Here is a 20,807-nt window from a genome sequence, read left to right on the forward strand (position 1 = left end):
AAAGCTCCTGTTGTTGTTGTTGAGTTGTTCAGTCGCTCAGTCGTGTCTGACTCTTTGTGACCCCATGGACTGCAGCAGGCCAGTCTTCCCTGTCCTTCACTATCTTCCCAAGTTTGCTCAAACTCACGTCCTTCGAGTCGGTGATGCCATCCAACCATCTCATCCTCTGTCATCCCCTTCCCCTCCTGCCGAGAAGGGGACGACATGCTATGCTAGAGTAAATATGCTAGAGTTTGACCTATAGCTTGTTGCTAAGTCACCTCAGTCGTGTCTGACTCTGTGCCACCCCACAGATGGCAGCCCACCAGGCTCCCCCATCCCTGGGATTCTCCAGGCAAGAACACTGGAGTGGGTTGCCATTTCCTTGTCCAATGCATGAAAGTGAAAAGTGAAAGTGAAGTTGCTCAGTTCTGTCCGACCCTCAGCAACCCCATGGACCACAGCCTTCCAGGCTCCTCCATCCATGGGATTTTCCAGGCAAGAGTACTGGAGTGGGTTGCCATTGCCTTTTCTGACTCTTACCACTACGACCTATAGCTTAGTGGGTTCAAATAAAATCTGGCTTGAAGTGATTCCTGATATAGTTCTTTTAAATAAGTCTTTTGTTATTGTTATTTATTTTTTATTAAAATTTTTACAATGTTGTTTGGTTTTGTCCTACAACAATGCAAATCAGCCATAATTATTTGTATTTCACTTATAATAGCTACAAGAATGGTCATTTCTTCTCTACAAGGTGATGTTTTTAATAAATGGGATGTCATTAGGTAAAAACTTTCCTTCAATGGTGAGACCAGGGCTGGGTACCACGGACAGCGCCATAAAGACTTCAGCCAAAGACTCAGATGTTCCCAGCCTGCCCCAGCCAACTAGACTTTGTGTGCATGGGGAAGGGAACTTCTTTCTCTCTCTCTTTTTAACTGCTATATTCCTTGCAATTAGAACAACCTTTGATATGTAGAAGGTTGTTAATAATTATGTGCTGAATGAATTACCTGGTTGAGTGTTGAGCGCAAAATCTTGTGTTCCAATAGAGTATTTTCTTCAAATGTGAAAAGCCACAGAATTTTTGAAAACTTTCACAGGTTTTAATTAAAGTGGTCCTGGAGTGGAGCTGCTGAGAATTCTTTTTATTATTTCTAGATTTTGTCTCCATCCCAGGTGCACCTGGATGTGATAAAAAACAGTGACAAAATCCAGTGATAAATCCAGTGATGAAAACAATTTAACTGCGTATACCCAAAGCTTTTCTAAACCTTTGCCTGGGGATACCAGCAAAGCACTGAACTGACCAAACCCTGTTGGATGCTGCAGTGTGGCTCGGAGGCAGGTGCTAGATCCAGCTCTTCTGGGGGTTAGATGCTATTGGATGCTGCAGTGTGGCTCGGAGGCAGGTGCTAGATCCAGCTCTTCTGGGGTTAGATGCTATCCATTTGTGTGATCTGTATCCGCTTTTTTTTTTTTTTTGGTGTAGATACTCTCCTGCTTTCGCGTGGGACATTTTCAGGCGGCTCCATGGAGATTTTACTGCGTGATTCTCACTAATGTGTGTTTATAGTCTCTCTGCCATGGAGATTATAGGCAAATGGTGTTTAAAAGCTCTCCTCATAGTTTATACAATTGCTGGTACTACGTGGTGATTTGTTGTGATGTTGAAACCATTAGCTAGAACTGGACTTTTAGAAAAGGAGTCTTTGTGGAAAACATAATAATATCAGAAAATAAAGTCGGCTCTTTTGTGAGGCAGCTCCTATTATCTTTCCATTTCGAGAAGTCATTTTCAGCTCAAGTGTATTACCATGGTGATGTGTTTGCATTTCAACAAAACAAAGCTGAACCATAAACTAGAGCTCTGCATGTCTAGCTCCCGTCCTAGGATTTTTATTGCAGTATCTTTATTATTCAATGACATCTCCAACATCCCTGGCTAAAAATCACAGCAAATAAAGTTTCTCAGTCAGATACAACAATCTGGATCACTAATCTCAGAATTGTAAGAAATCGCATAAAAGCAAAAAGAAGAGTAGATGTTAGAAGAGGGTAAAAAAATAAAAAAAGAAATAGCCCACAGATGAATGGAAATATACTTGTTCTCCAAAATAAGATTGTGGAAATAAACAAGCGTGGTAGGGCATCGTACTTAATGGGAATTGGGTGTGTGGCTTCGCCGTCTGAGGTCTGAAACAGGTAAACGCTGTCAGAATTGCTAGTATGTACATCCTCTCTTGAAGGAGTGCTCTTAGAACTGGCTCCCCAGTTTCCTGTGTATGAAGCTTATTTTGCTTTTTGGAATAATTGCACATAATTTTGACAACTAAAAGAACTCTATAGGAGGTGGGGTTTGAGTTCCTCAGAAATTCCTACACTTAGCGCCAGCCAGCGGGATGCGGGAAGTGGTTGTGCATCGTGTCATTTGCATATGGAGAAAGAAGGACCACAGCATCTAATCCACACAGTGAGAAAACAAGATTTGGACAGATACATACAAGTATTCTATCACTTCTGCCCAAATATTGTATCAAACCATCTCTTCCCAAATAACAGTTTTGTTAGCCTAAGAACACATTAACTCAGTCAGATCTGGGCTCTCACAAAGCTTTATGGTAACTGCTCTGCTTACTGGTAAATAAGCAATGGGATTTTTGCCTAGCAACCCCGCCGTGGAAACACAGCTCGACTCGCTAAGTGGCAGGGGAGTTGGGAGGGGCAAGGAACACAAGGGCGGTGCCTTTTAGGGACTCTCTGCAGCTGGTTCCTGACACCCCAAACATTATCTGCAATTCTTGTCAGTTTCAGAAGGATGATGAAAAAAGCTGGGGAGGGGGAAACTAACTGAAAGGCAAACAGAAAAGCTTCCAAGATTGTGAGCTGAGACTGTCTGAGGGCTCAGTCCTGGGCCAGCACAGAAGAACCAAGAGAAAATGAGGACTTATTTCTTATTGAAAAAGGAGGTCATCATATGAGACAATGTATCCAGGAAGGGAAACCCAGCAGTGACCACCCGAAGCTAGACAGAGATTATCTTAAAACCAGATGTGAGGGAACGTTCCTCCATAGCAGAGGGCAGCGTTCAATGTGGGACTGCCCACATCTAAGGAAAGACTCGAACTTTTCCATCAGACATGATTGATAACAGTCACCAAGCATTTAGCGGGCACTGAGCTGAGCTTTCACACGCTTATTTCATCTTCCAAACACTCCTGTGAGGCGGACTCTCTTATCTCCATTTTTAGAGGAAGAAACTGATGCCCAGAGAAGTTGAGAAACTTGGTCACTCAGTCACTTAGCAGTGGGGATGGAGTGTTTGTCTGGCAGGCTGCCCCGAGACTCCAACTTCTTAAGCACAATAGTGGTGAATGGGTGCAGAGCTAGTGGGGATGAGAAACCCACAGATCACTGGATGACGCGTTTGTGGTTCCATCGTGGAAGCTGCAGTTGAAAATGTTCAGTTAGGGCAACTCTTCTTAAGTGTCTAGAGGACAGCATAAATGTGGGTCTCCAGAATAACAGATACTATCAAAACCTTATGCCCATACCCCTTCCTTTTATAGTGAAGTACGGGTACACGCAATTTCATATGCCTACACACACACGCAAGACACTTGATTTTGTAAGTCCCTAAAATACCCTGATGATTTAAGCCTCCGGGGATTTGCTGAGCATCACCCTAGGATGTCTGGAGGAAACGGTCCAGGGACACGTTGGTTGGCTTGGGCAGTGAGCAGTGGTGAAATGCTAACTTGCAGATAAACTCTCTGACAGATAATGCCATTAAGACGCCACGCTCTAGCCTCTGTTGCACACCTCCCTTTGCTACCAAACAAATGCTGCCCAGTGCCATCATCTCTTTTGCCCACCTCCTGGAGCCTGGGAATGGCTCCAGCTTCCCACGTACTTGCAGCTCTCCTCTGCCAGCCTCAGCCTCATTTGGATTGCACTTGCGTTCACATCCTAATTTCTGACTTAACAAGTGTCTCGCAAACATTTAATTCACTTTAATTTCATTATGCATTTGAAGAGGACGATTTATTGAGGGGGAAAATGATGTTCCGTTGCCAGCAATTAGATTAACTTAATGATCTATGATAAAAATCTCCTTTTGGGCTTTGGCTTTTGTCCGTGTTTACAAACAAAAGTAGGCTAATAATAATAATAATAACGAAGTTCCTGGATTCTCAGAGGGGTCTTAACTGCCCCCTCCAAGTTCTACAAGATCTAATATGGAAATGCATGAAATGGGTAAAACATTCTTTGTGGTTCTCAGGTCATTTGTCTTGTCACAGTACTTTCATTTGTGGGAAAAAATGTGTATGCAAAAATATCAATAAATTATCCTTTTTTTTGATGGCTTTTCTGAGGAGATGGGAACTATATAACAGCATGGATCAATTTATTTTTTCCTGTTCCACTTTGTATCCTGAGTACTCTCTTAGAAGTCAGAGAACTTGACTCCTTTTTATGAAGGATTGTATTTCTTTAGCTTTTCCTATGAATATTTAGGGACTAGCTTTCCTGATGGCTCAGATGGTTAAAGAATCTGCCTACAATGTGGGAGACCCACATTTGATCCCTAAGTCAAGAAGATCCCCTGGAGGAGGGCATGGCAACCCACGGCAGGATTCTTGCCTGGAGAATCCCATGGACAGAGGAGCCTGGGGGGCTACAGTCCACGTGGTCACAAAGAGTCAGACACAACTTGGTGACTAACACTTTCATTTCGCTTATACTGATCTCACTGCGGATTGAGATTTGTGCAGATAAATATTCTCCACTATAGCTCTTCTTTGCACTTACCTGCCCACAGTTCCACCATACTGAATACACCTGGGACTCAGGGCCTTCGGCAGGTGGGACTGGTGCTTGTGAGGCTCGATTGCAGAGGATGGCAGCCTCCCACCACCCTTTTCCAGCTCTCGTGTCCCTTGGCGTTTCCCAGAGAAGAAGAGGTGGTTCTGAGGTTTATCTCCATAAGTCAGGAAGGAAGAGAGGAGTGGGAGGAAGAGAAAGAGGGTCATAACCAACCTTCCTGTCTTGGAGAACACGGTCATTTCCTGTCTGAGCTGTGTGGTCGGTCGTAAGAGAATCTCTTGGCCTGGAAAACCTGGCTGGGGTGTCCCTGCCGTGAGGAAAGGTTAGGATTTCCAGGACGGTGACAGGATCGCCCAGTGACGAGGTTTTATTCTCAGCCTTCCTTCCTCGAAGGGGAAACAGGGTGGCCTGTTCTTCACGGAGGTTAGCCCGGTTTCTTTCCTTACAGGAGAGCTCTGGCGACTCTGAACTGGTGAACTGTTGAGTAACTTGAAAAGCGGTTTCCATCCCTGTGCGCTGGACTGAGAGCTAATCACAGCTGCATTCTCCTGTCAGCTCTGCCTGATTAGCAGCATCTTATGCAAGCTCCTTTTGCATCCATAAAATGCGGTGTCTGAATGCCAAATGCACTCTGTACTCTGGACCTGCTCTGCCCTTTAATTCACTGGAAGGCGATGACTAGAAAATATTAATAGATGCCATGGTAGAGATTTCCATATCGATTCCTTGAATGTGTGCTTTTGCAGGGCTTCATCCAGGCAGTGTACACAGGTCCGGGCACTCTGGTGTTAAACAGACATTTATGAGATGCTGAGTTTTTGGTCAAGTAATAGTGTCAGGGTCCCCTGATGACAGTCTCCAATGGCAAACTGGGAGCTCTGAGAAGACCTTAGCAGGCTGTTCAGTTTGGAGGCGATGCCAGCGTTGTCTTGAGTGTCATTCAAGGGGACACCAGCACCTCCAGTCTGCCTCTGGTACCCCGTAGGTGTGATTCTTTCACCCCAATATCAGGGTCATTCCCGATCTAGGTGCATCTTCACCTCTTAACTACTGAATCCTTCAGAAGCTGACTTGAGGTGGAGCTTCTATTATTTGTTGTAGACACGGAGCCTGCCATTCAACATGGACTCCTGCCCTGTCCCTTGATGGTTATACAGCCAGCAAACATGACGAGCACAGCACTGACTTAAACACACGCGTTTTAAAAGAAGACTGTGATATAAATGTACTGCCTTGGCTGGGGGCAGGAAGGCGAAGAAGCACCCAGGCAGATGGTTGGAGTTTTGTCCCAAACGAGGGTGGGGTCAGGTCAGCTGTGTTTTTCTTTTCATCCTAACCTTCTGGTCTGTCTCAGGAGCCATTTTTCCAGCATGTGCCCTTTGACTCGAGGGAAGCCGGGTGCAAATCCATCACCACCACTGTGGAAGGAACCCCCAAACCTGTGCCTCCTACAGAGGGTCAGTGAAGCCACGTGAGAAACGGCGGCAAAAATGGCCTTTCTTGGGAAGCAGTCTCCTTTACACCAGTGAGGGGGTTAGAAAGTCAGCATTTGGGCTGCAGTCAGGGAACCGTGCAAAGGACATTCAAGGAGTCTCTTGCCCAAGGACCACCGAGACCAGCTGAAAACTTCGGTCCTTACGTTTTTCTAGGAGAGGGTCCACAGCTTTCATCAGATGCTCCCCAAGCTGCTCACGGACAAAGAAAGGTCCAAAGCCACTGACGTTTTTTTTTTTCTACCTCTTATCTTCCGAATCCAGGGTGATGGAGCTGACTTCCCTGTCTTTCTTTCTCCTTTGCTCTTCTTTAGAAAAAGCAAGTGAGTCAGACCAAGATCCGGGTCATCTCAACCATCCTGTTCATCTTGGCCGGCTGTGTCGTGTTTGTGACAATCCCTGCCGTCATCTTCAAATACATTGAGGGGTGGACGGCCCTGGAGTCCATTTACTTTGTGGTGGTCACTCTCACCACGGTGGGCTTTGGTGATTTTGTGGCAGGTAAGCACTCTGGAATATCCCAGCCACCGGGGCCCTGGTGGGGAAAACATTTACTGTGGTCAGTGCTTTTCTAAACCACGAGAAAAGATGGAGGAACAAATGGAAAAGGCTCAGCATCACCACTGTTGGGCACAGGCTTGTTCCAAACCTGCAGTCCTCTGTAAGGGAAACAGCAGCCGGCTGCTGCCTTGGGAGGAAGCCAGCCTCTCGCCTCCCCCACTCAGGAGGCAGGCTATCTTCATCATCATATGAATTATGACTGAAATGAATTTCTCATTGGATTTCGGGCTTCTGAATTGTATTAAGGCTCCTTGCATCAACTGATAAAGGCTATATTAGCAAGTGGCAAAAATGAAGCTCTGGAGAGATGAGCGTCGAGTTTAGTCTGCAGGGACCTGCAGATGAAGCTTCCTGATGCTGAGGGCAGAGTCACCATCCCTGGAAAAGTTGCTCCAGGCATGTCCGGATGCAGGACTAAAGACCCAGGTAACCACCTGGAGTTGAAAACTGCCCCAAGAGAATTTAATATTATAATGGATCCTGCATGAATCTAGATAGACACAATAGCCTTCATTGTAAAAATAAATGCCAATGAACCATGCTTAAGGAAGAAAAAGAAATCACCATCAAATTCTTCTAGGGACAGGGAGCTTAAAAACTGAAATGAAACCTGACGTTTTATGGGTATTGCTCTCCCAGGGTGGTGGGAAGGTAGGGATAGGAGGAGGAGGCCACCGATCTCTTTCTGGATGGATTAGTTCTAGGTGGTCAGACAAATGCTCAGTTTCTACTCCCAGAAGTGAACACTTGACCCAGTAACTCTGTCGCAACTCAATATATTTAAAGAGGCCAGGGATCCCCTCTTCTGGAATCTGGAAAAAGGGTAAATTCTGGAAAGGATGTTGAAGGTTGGCTGTCTCCATGGTAATTCTAAGGAAACAGACAACCAGAAGAGTGGTTTTGCAGCTATTCCAGCTAGGAAGGTGAAGACCGAAGTTGCCTTTGTAGAAACAGCAGTTTTAATGCTTTCTTCCTTTTGACCGTCTTAAGGACTAAGAACTTGCCAAGTCAGAGTGACTGAGAATTGCTTACACAGAGCCCGAGGCCTGGGGCCCCGCCCGCCTTGGCTTATCCTCGATGCTCAGCTACTGAGCAGCTCCCCAGCTTGGGCAGGAGGTCGCTTGGTGCCACTTGATGAGAAGCCTGAAGCTCTGGACAGACAGCGCACAGAGGCAGGAGGACAGTACCAAGAGTGACTGTCCGGTCAACTCCTTAGCATTGTCTGTAGCTGCTCTGCGGGGAAACTCATTGAGGTTCCAATCCCAGCTGCTGTTTAGAGCTATTTCACCAACATCTTTAAGTTCCCCAAAGCATCGTCTGCACTCTGCTGTACTGCTCTGTGCTAACTCTGGCCTGTCTGGAGGACTGTCTTCTGGAGGACACGTTGGGCAAACCCTGCTCTCTAACCGGTTGCTCCATTCAATCTGTTAATCTGGGTCACAAATAGCACAGCCTGGGGAACAGGAGATTAAAAAAACTGCTTATGATTTATTATTTATCCTGATCAGCTACGATGGGCCGTGAGCGCTTAGCACACACCGGCACTTGGCCTGATGTTTACTTACCTGGAAAGGCCGTGACCTCCACAGTCACAGACATAGCATGGCTTTGTTCTTTTGTTTTTTAGTGATCTTTAGCGACGGAAGATTTTAATGAATCTAATGGCCAAGTGTATAGATAAATACAAAGAACTGTTAGAAAGTTTTAAAGTCTATTTTGGTTGTAACTGGGTCAGAGAAAATGGACATGCTTTCCCATGGGTTCTGATAACAGTAACCGCTGCACATGTAAATATGCCTCCTGCAGAGTACCTTTCTTTTTAAACATTTCTATTGGAATAGAGTTGATTTACAATGTTGTGTTAGTGTCCCGTGTACAACAAAGCGATTCAGTCATACACATATATGTGTCTGTTCTTTTCCCATTCAGGTTATTACAGAATATTGAGCTGCAGAGCACTGTTTTAATTCCCTTACCTACCGCTGATTACAGAACCATATTTCCTTTGCCCCATCGTCTCTGCAGACCTGGGTCTGTTATAATTCATGGCGCTGACTGCAATTGGACCAGGCCCTTCTAAGCTGCCGTTTCCATAGCTTACAGAGACCAATCTGAAGCACGGCTGCCTTGGAACCCTGGAAGTGTGTCAAAGCCTTTTTGGCAATGCTCTGAGAGCAAAAGGGAAGGCTGTCCATCTTTTAAAAAGATACATTAACAAGAGCTGATGGTTGCTGTGATTTGACAAGGCATCAGCTTGGAAACAGAATCAGAACATCAATCACCATGCAGGATTAAGTGCTGGTTTATTTTGTAGCTGGCACACTTTAGGACAGTCTAACAACCCATCAAGCATTTTGCAACCCTGACTGGCAGCACCTGAATTCCAGGCCAGCAGCTGGTAAACTAATGGGCAGAAGGGTGTTTCCTGCCTTGTTTGCTAGCGCACCCTAGTGACAGTCTTTTGTGGAGGATGGTGACTGGTTGGTAAACATTTATTTTCAGAGAGCTCCCAGGAAAGAGTGGCAGAGTTCCGCTTAGTGTGGAGATGAAATGAACCTCAGAACTCACTTCAGGCTGCACAAAGTCCCACAGTACCCTCGAGAAAGCTAGGGAGAGGGGAAGAATTGCCTGAAAGCGAAAAGCAAGGCAGTTACACCAAACCAAGCGGGGTGTACCACAGAGCCCTCCAGCAGAGTTTGGAATTCCAATTTTCAGAAGTGGCGGTAGCTATGGAGACCTTGTGGGCTCCGTTGCAAACTGAGAACTACCACAAGCCACAGAACCTGCCCAGCCACCTTTGGGAGGTATTACTGATACCGTAAAAGCTCAGTGCAGATTCAGAGGTGCTACATGAGGTTACAACCACAACCCAGTGGGAAAGTCCAGGGTACAGTAATTACCAATCCATGGCTAATGTCGATTTTCTTAGAAATGGCCACGAGCCGGCTTCATTGGAAAATGACATCTCACAGACAGGTATTTCATGAAGTGTCTTCACTTCTTTATGAGAAGGGGCTGGGCTTAGAATCTCTGTTGCTTGGTTACCTTGGGCAGGCCTGTAGAAGGTCTGGAATAAATAGGCTATTTACTTGGAATAAACGACTGATCTTTTCAATGGAACAGCCAGTCAATGCAGTCAGGCAGCTAGTCAACTTGGTTTGATGGATTTTTTACTATAATCCCTATTTGTAAAATAAAGGGATTGAACTAGCTGGCCTTGAAGGTCCCTTTTTGTTCTCACACAGAGATTCTAATTGACTCGGTCTAATTGACCCTATGGATCAGCATTACGTAAACACCATCCTCTGGTCAGCCTTAAATCACTATTGGCTGGGTCCAAGTCTCAGGAATACCATCAAGTCTAATTTTACTTCCACACACATACTTCTCTCTTGGTAAATGCGTATGTGCTTAAGGAGGAAATGGTGTCAAGAGTTCCAAACCATTTGGGATTATTTAATGGTATTTTGTTTTTATTAAATTTAAGGCAGTTTAAGAAAAACTTGACAAAATCAACTGTACCCCAATAAGAAAAAAACAAAAACAAAAACACAAAACTTGAAACTGGGCCTGCTCTGTTGTCCTCTAATTCAAGCCATTCATTGTCAAGCTCAAGTTTAAACTGGATGGATCAGGCTGGTCACTGACATATTTTTTGTTATTATGTATTGTGCATTAAGGGCTTCCCTGGTAGCTCAGCTAGTAAAGAATCGGCCTGCAAGGCAGGAGACCCCAGTTCAATTCCTGGGTTGGGAAAATCCTCTGGAGAAGGGATAGGCTACCCACTCCATGGACAGAGGAGCCTGGCGGGCTACAGTCCACGGGGTTGCAAAGAGTCGAACAAGATTGAGCAACTAATCACAGCACATGATGTATGGAGATGATTGGTCAAGATTCAAAATAAGTGAAGCCACAGGCCAGGCTCCTTTGGGGAAGAGACACGACTTTTCCTTGCCCTCTCACCCTGTCACATCGTGTATACAGCAGGCCGAGCAGCTGAGCGTTGGATGGTGATACGACCGCAGCTCTGCTACACGGACTGGGATGCGTTTGCTCTGCGACGACCGTTTGTGAGACCCTCCTTAAAGTAACGCTTGGTTGTTTGCAGGGGGAAACGCTGGCATCAATTACCGGGAGTGGTATAAGCCCCTGGTGTGGTTTTGGATCCTCGTTGGCCTTGCCTACTTTGCCGCTGTCCTCAGCATGATCGGAGATTGGCTACGCGTTTTATCCAAAAAGACAAAAGAAGAGGTAGGATTCCGTCCAGATTCTCTGAATGTTCCTGAGGTCAGAAACATTGGCACCCCACTCCAGTACTCTTGCCTGGAAAATCCCGTGGATGGAGGAGCCTGGTGGGCTGCAGTCCATGGGGTCGCTAAGAGTTGGGCACGACTGAGCAAATTCACTTTCACTTTTCACTTTCATGCATTCATTGGAGAAGGAAATGGCAACCCACTCCAGTGTTCTTGCCTGGAGAATCCCAGGGACGGGGAAGCCTGGTGGGCTGCCGTCTATGGGGTCGCACAGAGTCGGACACGACTGAAGCGACTTAGCAGCAGCAGCAGCAGCAGCAGCATTCTATGGGCTAGACCATCTCCTACTAAGTGGAGGCCTCCTACATGTCCTTGTTTTGAATCCTTGAATGATTTTAAATGCCACGTTAAATGGGATAGCAGTTATTTCTGGATTCTTTTTTAGCAGGTGAGAAAAATCTGGTGACTCACTTACCAGCCCACAGCTCCTGGAAAAACTAGTAAACGGCAACTTATTTTTAAAAAAGGAAGTGAAAAAAAACATATCCAGACATAGTCAGCATAGGCAGACTGCAGTTGGGGGAGGTGTACAATTGCCCCCAGTCCACAATGTGTGCATTTTTCTCAATTCCATATGAGACTGAAGTTGTTGAACTGTGGCCGGCCGTGGAGGGCGAACTCATGAGGTCCCTTTCACTCATGTCCCCTCTGGGTTGTCAGATCTGTAGAAACAAATATATGTCTGTGGCCAGGGGCACACACACAACAGCCCTTCCTTCCTCAAATAAATGTGCATGGAAGCCTACACACAGGCAAGAAAAGGAATGGCTACAGAGCAAAGGTAGATTTTGTGATTAAAAAAAAAGTGTCCATGTAGTTCTTTTGGAAAGAGAGGAAAAGAGATAAGAAAGAAGAAGGGTAAAGAGAAGCAAAGCAGTAAAGAAAGGAAAGGAGATAAAACCTAAAGAAACAGAGGGTCAGCCTGTTTAAGGGCGACTGTTCCCTGCCCAGGGTGCAGGCATTCTGAGCGGAGGGTCCTGGGAGAGCCTCCTTAGATGGCACCATCTCCCACACCATTCCTGGGAGCAGAGGTTTAATTTTCCTGGCTTGCAGAAGCAGTGTCAATGCACTCTCTAGTCTGATTCCCCAGAGAGCTAACTGACCTGCTGAAAATCAGCCATAACAAAAGAGAACACTCAACAACATAAATATTGACATTTCTCAATGCAAAAATCCGAGTTACTCCTCTGCATAGGACAGCATGAGTCTTGTACTAATAGTCCTGCTGAAATAAAGCCCAGAGAGTTGGTCTTGACCCTCATGCAAGACTTTGCTCTGAGAAAGCACGTGTTCTGTGGGCTTTGGCAGAAGATGCCGCCTTCCTGCACCCTGAGCAGAGAAGCTTGGTTATCAGGTACCTTGCGTGGGGGTGGGGGGGTGGTCTTAAACCAGCGCAAGCCGGATAGCACAAGGTCATAGACAGCATTGTCTAGATATGGGGTGACACAGGACTTTCCTTTTTAGAACTAGGTCATTTCCAGGCTAATGGGGACGGGTGGAGCACTCTAACCCAGACAGACATCTTGGAGGGACAGGGCAGGGCAGAGGACCCTCTGGATACGTGCTTTGTGCCCAGGGCCGAGCTAGGTGCCCGGCTACCTCACATAACAGGAAAAGCTCTGAGCTAGACACAACTGCCTCCGAGTTATGCAGCAGGAATGGAGCCGGACCACGGAAGGGTGAACCCAACAGACGCTAAGTCAGGTCCGTCCGCCTCCCCTTCTGTCCCCCGAATCCAGGTGTCTGGCGGCGTTAGGGTTGCCCAGCACGTGCGCCTCTCGGAGGCACCTTAGTCCCGAGCGGGAAGGGCGAGGGTGGAAGTAGCCTTTCCTCCCCTTGGTGGGGCGGACGCAAAGCCACCGCCTCTGGGCCTCATTCCCACGAGGACCCCCGAGGGCTGCGGGCACGGGAGGGTGGTGGCGATGGGGGGCTAGTGGCAATGGAGGGTCGTGGCGATGGGGGGCTGGGTGCGATGGGGGGTGGGGGCGCTGGGGGGTGGGGGCAATGAAGGGGTGCGTGCGATGAAGCGGTGGGTGCGATGGGGGGTGGGTGCGATGGAGGGCGGAGGCGGGTGCCCGGGCGCTGGGGGTGATGGGGGTGGCGGCGATGGGGGGGCAGTGGCGGGCGCCTGGGCGCGGGGCGTGGGGCGGGGGGCGATGTCTCAGCGCCCTGTGGTCGCCCCGTCTCTCCGCCAGGTGGGCGAGATCAAGGCGCACGCGGCCGAGTGGAAGGCCAACGTGACGGCCGAGTTCCGGGAGACGCGGCGGCGGCTGAGCGTGGAGATCCACGACAAGCTGCAGCGCGCTGCCACCATCCGCAGCATGGAGCGCCGGCGCCTGGGCCTGGACCAGCGGGCGCACTCGCTCGACATGCTCTCGCCAGAGAAGCGCTCGGTGTTCGCCGCGCTCGACGCGGGCCGCTGCAAGGCCTCGTCCCAGGAGAGCATCGACCACCGGCCCAACAACCTGCGGCTGCAGGCGTCGGAGCCGCTGCAGAAGCGCGGGCAGGGCGCCTCCGAGGATAACATCGTCAACAAGCTGGGCTCAGCTTCCAGGCTCACCAAGAGGAAGAACCGGGACCTCCGCAAGGCCCTGCCCGAGGACGTGCACAGGATCTACAGGACCCTCCGCCACTACTCCCTGGACGAGGAGAAGAAGGAGGACACGGAGAAGGGGTGCAACTCGGACCACTCCAGCACCGCCGTGCTCACCGACTGCGCCCAGCCGCCGGCCGGCGCGGGGGACGGCGTGGGCCCCGCCGACGCCAAAGACGCGGAGCGCGACAGCAGCGCGCTGCTAGAAGCCAGAAACTAAGCGGGAAGGACGCACTGGACGTGACCCAGCCTTGTCTTTTGTTTGTTTGTTTTTAAATATATTCACCCTGAGACACGTGCCTTAAAACAAGACTTCTCGTTAGTCCGAAATTACATAGCATCGAAGAAGATATTTCACTGTGCCATAAACGACCGAAAAAGCTCGCTCTGCCAAAAGGGAATCAAAAGAACAAGGACTCGGCTTTTGATTACAGCCGCAGGACACCCAGGGCGCCTTCGTGGGCGCGGGAGGTCACGGCCGCCGAGGTCCAGGGCACGTGCCGGCGATGGATGCGGTGGCCCCGGGCAGCGCCGCCGCGCTCCGGAGGGCGCGAAAGGGCAGCTATTCGTAGACCAGCCGTCTGAAAGGAACAGGTGTGTCTTTTAAAGGAAGTCGTCTCCTGAACCCACTGTCGGGAATGTGTGCACGCACGCACAAGGGGCCTGGACTGGGAGGTGGACTGGTCCTTGTCACTTGGGGTCGGAGCTGACATGTTGGAATGTTGCTCTGAGCTCCGATTTTGAGACAAAAGCGTTCAGTGCATCCCTAGTCTTTTCTAAGCTCCAGATGAACGTCCCTGGGACCCGAGAGCACCTAGAATTTGTTGGAAGCAGATGAGAGCACACGTATCAAAAGGTGCAATTGCTTTCCTCATTACAAGAGAAAAAAGTCACATCACACTGTGGATATCACCGTAACCAATGACAGAAGCCTGCTGAATTTTGTCTTTCTCACAGGTAGTCCAATCGGACTCGCAAGCATTGGTGAACACTCAACCTCAGCCGCTGCGTGGTGACAGGCAAAAACCAAACCTCAGTGCACGGTGCACTGAAAAGGCACCAAAAGCGTGCAACGGTGAAAACAAACTGGTTTTGAAATGTTCATGTTCACTTTTCTAGTGGAACTTGTTACAATTGGTTTTGATAAAAAGGGGAAAAATACCAAAACTATTGCCTTGCATGATGCCAGTGGCTTACTGTCCTGTCTAGCTAATCCTAAATGTTTGTAAACATAGACATCCTGCATGTCTAAGACATACCAAGGAGGACCATGGCATCGTTCCTTCTCAGGGCTTCTCGTCCCTTTGGGTGTCTTAGGGTAGACAGAGTGACACCAGGTCCTATCCTGCTATTTGCAAACAAAAGGAAAAGGAATCCCTCAAACCAACCCTTGTACGAGAAGATTGAATTGTTTTCATTGCTTGCAGCTTAAGTGCCATTACTGCCATTTTTTTAAAAAATAATACTTAAAAGAAGTATTTGAAAGACTTCACGTTTATGTTTGGGTGTTCCTTTATTCTGAAAGTATCACTGCTTTTCCTTGATCATTTCTTCACTTGTACCTGCTAGCCACTAAAGTTACAATGCTACTGTGATTGATTGTTTCTAGGAGAACAGTAACCAACACGTGGTGATAATTATGATTTTTTTTTCACGAGGTTAGAACACCCGGTGAAGGAAAGTGGGGGTCTGATGGGTCATAGGTTTGAGGAGGAAGACTCTAAGTGGATTTTTAGCAGCAAGGAAAGAGTACGTACTACGCCAAGTATCCCACGTGTGCCTCAGCCTTTTTCAGAGTTGGCTGGCTGTCATCCTGGTTCAAACCTAGCTATTTGTGCCACACACTTCAGTGTTTGGACCTGGCAACACCCGGAAGTTGCTGCTTACGGGCCTCCTGGGCTCAGTACCACTGTTTGGGGATATCACATAGCTAACACGCAGGGTGGATTTGTCAAAACGTCACAGGACTGGCAGAGACTTCTAGAAACCATCTAATGCTTTTCTGACTTCCAGGGAAAAATGATAGCCACCGCATCCTCGACTGCTTCAGCCAAGGCAGACCTCTTGCTGCTGTTTCCCCCAAATGCACAGCTCTCCTTTGTCTAGAGCACACGCAGCCCCCGTGTGCCTCACCGCACCCCCACCACCTCATTGTAAGCTCTGATTAAAGCACTGGCATCACTTTTGGGAAGGAGCCAAATAAGAATCAAGTCTGATTAGTGCCCCCTCTGCCCTATCCAAGGTATGTTTGGATTAATGCTGCCACAGGGCTGTGGCTCACTGGTGACATCCTGTGTCCACAGAGTAACAGACAGATGCTTGGGCAACGATGTATATGCAGGGGTGGGCCTTGGTTCTTACTATGGGAGTCATTCCAGCCTGACAAAGTGTGTGCTAAGGAATTAGTAGGTAACTGGGCTTCCCTGGTGGCTCAGACAGTAAAGAATCCACTTGCACTGCAGGAGACCTGGATTCGATCCCTGGGTTGGGAAGATCCCCTGGAGGAGGGCCTGGCAACCCACTCTATTATTTTTGCCTAGAGAATCCCACGGACAGAGGAGCCTGGTGGGCTACAGTCCATGGCGTCGCAGAGAGTCCAAGTAAAGCACAGCACAGCACGGGGAACTGGGACTTTATTCTTCTGACAAGTTGAAAGCTTCCTGATTAAACTGTCCAGGGATCTCATTCATTTGGGTTTCTACCCTGTTACTTGATACCTTGTTTATAGTAGTGGGTTAAAATTCTAGACTCTACAGGCAGAGCTGACCAAGAGGCTTCCCTGTTATTTATCCAGTGACGCCCATAGGCCAGGCACTAGATGAGGCACTTTAGGGGCGTGGGCTCACTGAACCGCCCCAGCAACGCTCTGTGGGAAGTGTTTGCAAACCCATTATACACATGATGACACAGAGGCTCAGGGAAGCCAAGTGAGTAACTTACCTAAGAGCACACAGCAAGAAGGCGGCAGAGCTAGTCATCAGTCTATTTGACCAAAGTCTGCTTTTGACTTTGCGGCAGTGTCCACACCACGCACCTTGTGAGTGTGTGTCTGTGTGTGCGCGTGCACGTGTGTCTTTCTAGTTTCCTGGACATGGCATACAGAGGTAGGAGAAAGCTCTTTATTGCCACGATGGGATGAGGTCTTTGTGAACACGGCCTAACGCGTTGTCCTTACAGATGATCATTGTACATTATTTTGGTTTTGGTTTTGGTTTTGGGAATGCGCCTCCTGGCACCCTTTCTGTACTGTTAAAAATGCCCTTTGAAGACACCCTTTTGCACTTACTTGCTTGTCCTGCAGGAACTCAGCATACAGGTGGAATAAAACAGTTCAAAACTCTAAGCTGCACACTCTACCAAATGGAACCACACTCTACCACACACCAGATGTTGGTATATGTGTGTGTAGACACTCAGTTGCGCTGATTCTTTACCACTGAGCCCCCTGGTAAGCCCAGACCCTTGGCCAGACAAGGCAGGTCCCAGTCACACAGAGGGAGCGAGAATAGCCCTTGCCTGGGAGTTTCCCGAGTACAGATGGGACTGAGGCCCTGATGAATACAATCAAAGAAGAGCCCTCTCTTCGTGGAGATTGATCCATTAGACATGTGGGCACAGAGTCCGACAAGCTGTAGCCTACTCTCCGGGCTTCCCAGGCGGCACTAGTGGTAAAGAGTCCGCCTGCCAGTGCAGGAGACACAAGAGATGCAGGTTCCATCCCTGGGTTGGGAAGATCCCCTGGAGGAGGGCATGGCCACCCACTCCAGGATTCTTGCCTGGAGAATTCCATGGGCTACAGTCCCTAGGATCGCAAAGAGTCAAGAGGTGACTGAATCGACTTAGCATGTACGCACGCATGCAACCTACTCTCCAGAGGAGAGGCTGGGAGGGCATCCAGGGGTTGGGCTCCACTTCATGTGTACAAGCTGAGATTTGGGAAGAGGAGGCCAGTTGTTTTGGAGTTGTTTGAAAGCTACCTTTTTAAAATGGGGTCCAGTAACATGGGAATTCACATGGATAAGGCAAACTTGCTACAAATCCTACACACACATCAGAACAGCCCTGCCCTGCCTGCACTTCCCACCCCACCATAAACCCGGAGAAAACATTTTGATTTTGCACATGGACAGACCACAGGGACAGTGACTTCGGTGGGCAGTGTCATTGTTTCTCCTGGTAACTGGGTGTTGAATGTTTCCTCCACAGAGGATCTGGAAGTTTTTACTGGTGAGAACCGAGGGACAATTTGGAGAGACTTCAGCTCAATGCCCAGTTCGAACCCAGCAGCGACCCTAGGACTTCATTGCTTTGGGGCAAGGCCCTTATGTGTGTGTAGGTAGGGCTGTTCCTGACCTACAGCTAAGGTGACTGGGACTGTCTCTGCTTCCCTGACCCGGCCCGTGATCTTGGGCCCCTCAGACCCTGTGCCTACATTTCTGTTACCTCATCAGCACATCAAGGGAGTGGAGCCCGGAGAGTCAATCTTGAAGGTCCCTTTTGGTTCTGCAGTGCTCTGACCAAATGCTCAGCGGTCCACGAGTTAAGTCCGCTAAGAACTTCACTAGCTGGATTTGTAAATACTGATGGATGGGCCCTGCTTCCTTTAGGCAAGATGAGAGCTTAGTCTCTTGCCTCTTGGGATTTGTCTCCTGGGTGATGGGTGGAGACCAGATAGATTTGGGAGCCTGGTGTCCAAATGCGGGTCGTGCCCCTTGTAGGCCCACTATCACCTAACCTCACACTGTCACCTGCGTGGGGGGGCTCATCCCATATGGGCACTTTTTTACATGGTGTTTAGACTAAAGAATTTTAAGCTATTACTATCTGCAGTCAATTGCAGTAAAGGTTTCATTTGACTACGTTATGAATTCTTACACTATAAACAGGTTATTTCTTACTCAGATCCCTACACCCACACACAGAACACATACAGAGGCAATGGCTGCTTTGGGTTCTGTGGGGATGGTTCCATGTTGAAAGTCCTAGTTGGACTAGATGTTAGCAAACCACCGCTTCCCTCCCTCCGAGATGGTGCTTCTTGGCTGAGTCGATGCTGGTCCTGTATTTGGACGCTTAGTTTCGGGGGTTAGTGAGAATGCGGCCGGAATTTGGGTAGGGCAGGTTTTCGCCCACTGTATTGGGTAAGAATGTAGATCATTCCAATGAGTACCATGGTGTCCAAACCTTGAAAGCAAACCAACCTGCAGACACTCTCTTAAAAAAATTTTTTTTAAAGCCAGTACTGCATCTCATGTCTGTGCTTCCTACATCCCCCTTAGGTTTTAAAGGGACGGGGGTGGTTCCTCGCGGTTCCCATGCAGTTGTGTGCAAAGGCAGTAACCGCAGGAGCAGAGGGACTGCAGGAGCAAAGGGAGCTCTCGGCGGCGGAGTGTAAGAGGTAGCTAGTGAATTGGCCTTAAAAATGGCAACTCTCGGAAACAAAGGTGATTTTTTGATTGGGCTTTGTGGATGCTGTGAATGCTGCGTATGGAAACTCTGGAGTAGCATGCTCACTCCAGGGCTGTAAATAAAGTCCCGTCCTCCGTCAATGGGCGAGGAACCCGCTGCTTCGTGCTTACTTCACCCCCGCCCGCAGTGCATGGAAACCGCAGTCCACCCGCCCCGCCTCCCCCACCCCGCAAACCCGGCGGTCCCCAAGTCACGTGATGTCAGTGCCGTGGCGAGGAGGAGAAATAAGGGGTGTCTCTGATTTTACCAAAAGCGATTTTTGTCACACGTGCCTAGGAGATCTGGAAACTTTCTCTTCTCGGTTCTTAAGTGAAAAATCTCAAATAGTTCCGTATGCATTACAGAAAAAAAAAAAAAAAGGCGACAAAACTCCTTGCGAGCACTTCCACCCCATCTGCACGGCTGTCCGGGACAACGGCGAAGTGTTCCCTCTGCTATCAGGGCCCCGAGCTTGAAGTGAAACACGCAGCGGTGCCTAGAAGTGTTATGCAAAAACCCACCGTCATGTCAGCCTCTGGCTTCTTACCCACCCCAGCGTCATAGGCAGGGGACCCCGTGACAATGATAAACCCATGTGTGGAGGTGTTTCACCTATTTCTCTCTAAGATTTCATGGTGCTTAAAAAAAAAAAAAAAAAAAAAAAAGGCGTTTTACAGAAAAGAAGCAGGGTGGGGGGAGGAGGGAATTTTGTAATGTTCTTATTAGGAAAAGTACAAAAGCAACTTTGCTTGTAACATTTCAATAAGCTGTGCTGCTACTGTCTTTGGTGATGTAAGTTTTTTTGTTTTTTGTTTTCCAACGATGGAGAAAATTGCAACAAAGACCTTCTGGAAGATCTAATACAAAGTCTCTCCTGTTTTCCTTTATTTGTGGGGCCAAACATGGTTCATCGAGGCTGGGCTGGAAGGTATGCTAAGGACCACAGGTCATCCAGAGATAGGCTTCTGGCCTGGCTGGCATTCATCAGGAAATAGCCAATGCAAACTTAACTGTCTGGCAGGTGGGGGAGCCCACAGCAACCCAAGAGGAGGAAACTTGACCAAGTATGGTTACTTCATATTTGCTTTCACTTTCTTATTTTTATCTCATCCTGATTGCACATTGCTGGGGATTGGACAGCATGTCACCATTTCCAGGTAAGACACTGAATTTGGGCATTGTGCCATGTCTGCCCATATGAAATGGACAACTGCTTGGGTATCCAGATTTCAAGCTGCATTTGGTTTTGCACTTAACTTTGTGTTCACCAACCATGGGCTTGTCAAAATGGGTAGAGATAAAATGCCCACCACTTTTGAGCACCAGCTTAGTAGTAGCAGTAGTTTAGTTGCTAAGTCGTGTCCTACTTTTGCGACCCCACAGATCGTAGCCACCTTGTCCGTGGGATTCTCCAGGCAAGAACATTGGAGTGGGTTGCCGTTTCCTTCTCCAGGGGATCTTCCCGATCTAGGAATCGAACCCAGGTCTCCTGCATTGCAAGCAGACTGTTTACTGACTGAGCTATGAGGGAAGGTACCTGGTTACGTACCATGCACTCTGCTAGGCAGTTTGCAAACATGCCACTGGGTC

At 48.3% G+C, this 20,807-nt stretch overlaps 1 protein-coding gene across 3 annotated transcripts in view; it reads left to right on the forward strand.

Moving 5' to 3' along the window:
- KCNK10 (potassium two pore domain channel subfamily K member 10) overlaps positions 1-19,868 on the forward strand; it is a 164,530-nt gene extending 144,662 nt beyond the window's left edge. For all 3 annotated transcript variants that reach the window (XM_070378415.1, XM_070378414.1, XM_070378416.1), the window contains 3 exons: positions 6,617-6,803; positions 10,972-11,114; positions 13,372-19,868. In XM_070378415.1, the coding sequence (XP_070234516.1) occupies positions 6,617-6,803; positions 10,972-11,114; positions 13,372-13,989 (948 nt within the window). In that variant the 3' untranslated portion in view covers positions 13,990-19,868. The remainder of the gene's footprint in view (positions 1-6,616; positions 6,804-10,971; positions 11,115-13,371) is intronic.
- The last annotated feature ends 939 nt before the right edge of the window (positions 19,869-20,807 follow it).

This window comes from Bos mutus, chromosome 10, assembly GCF_027580195.1.
Source record: "Bos mutus isolate GX-2022 chromosome 10, NWIPB_WYAK_1.1, whole genome shotgun sequence".
Lineage (NCBI taxonomy): Eukaryota > Metazoa > Chordata > Mammalia > Artiodactyla > Bovidae > Bos > Bos mutus.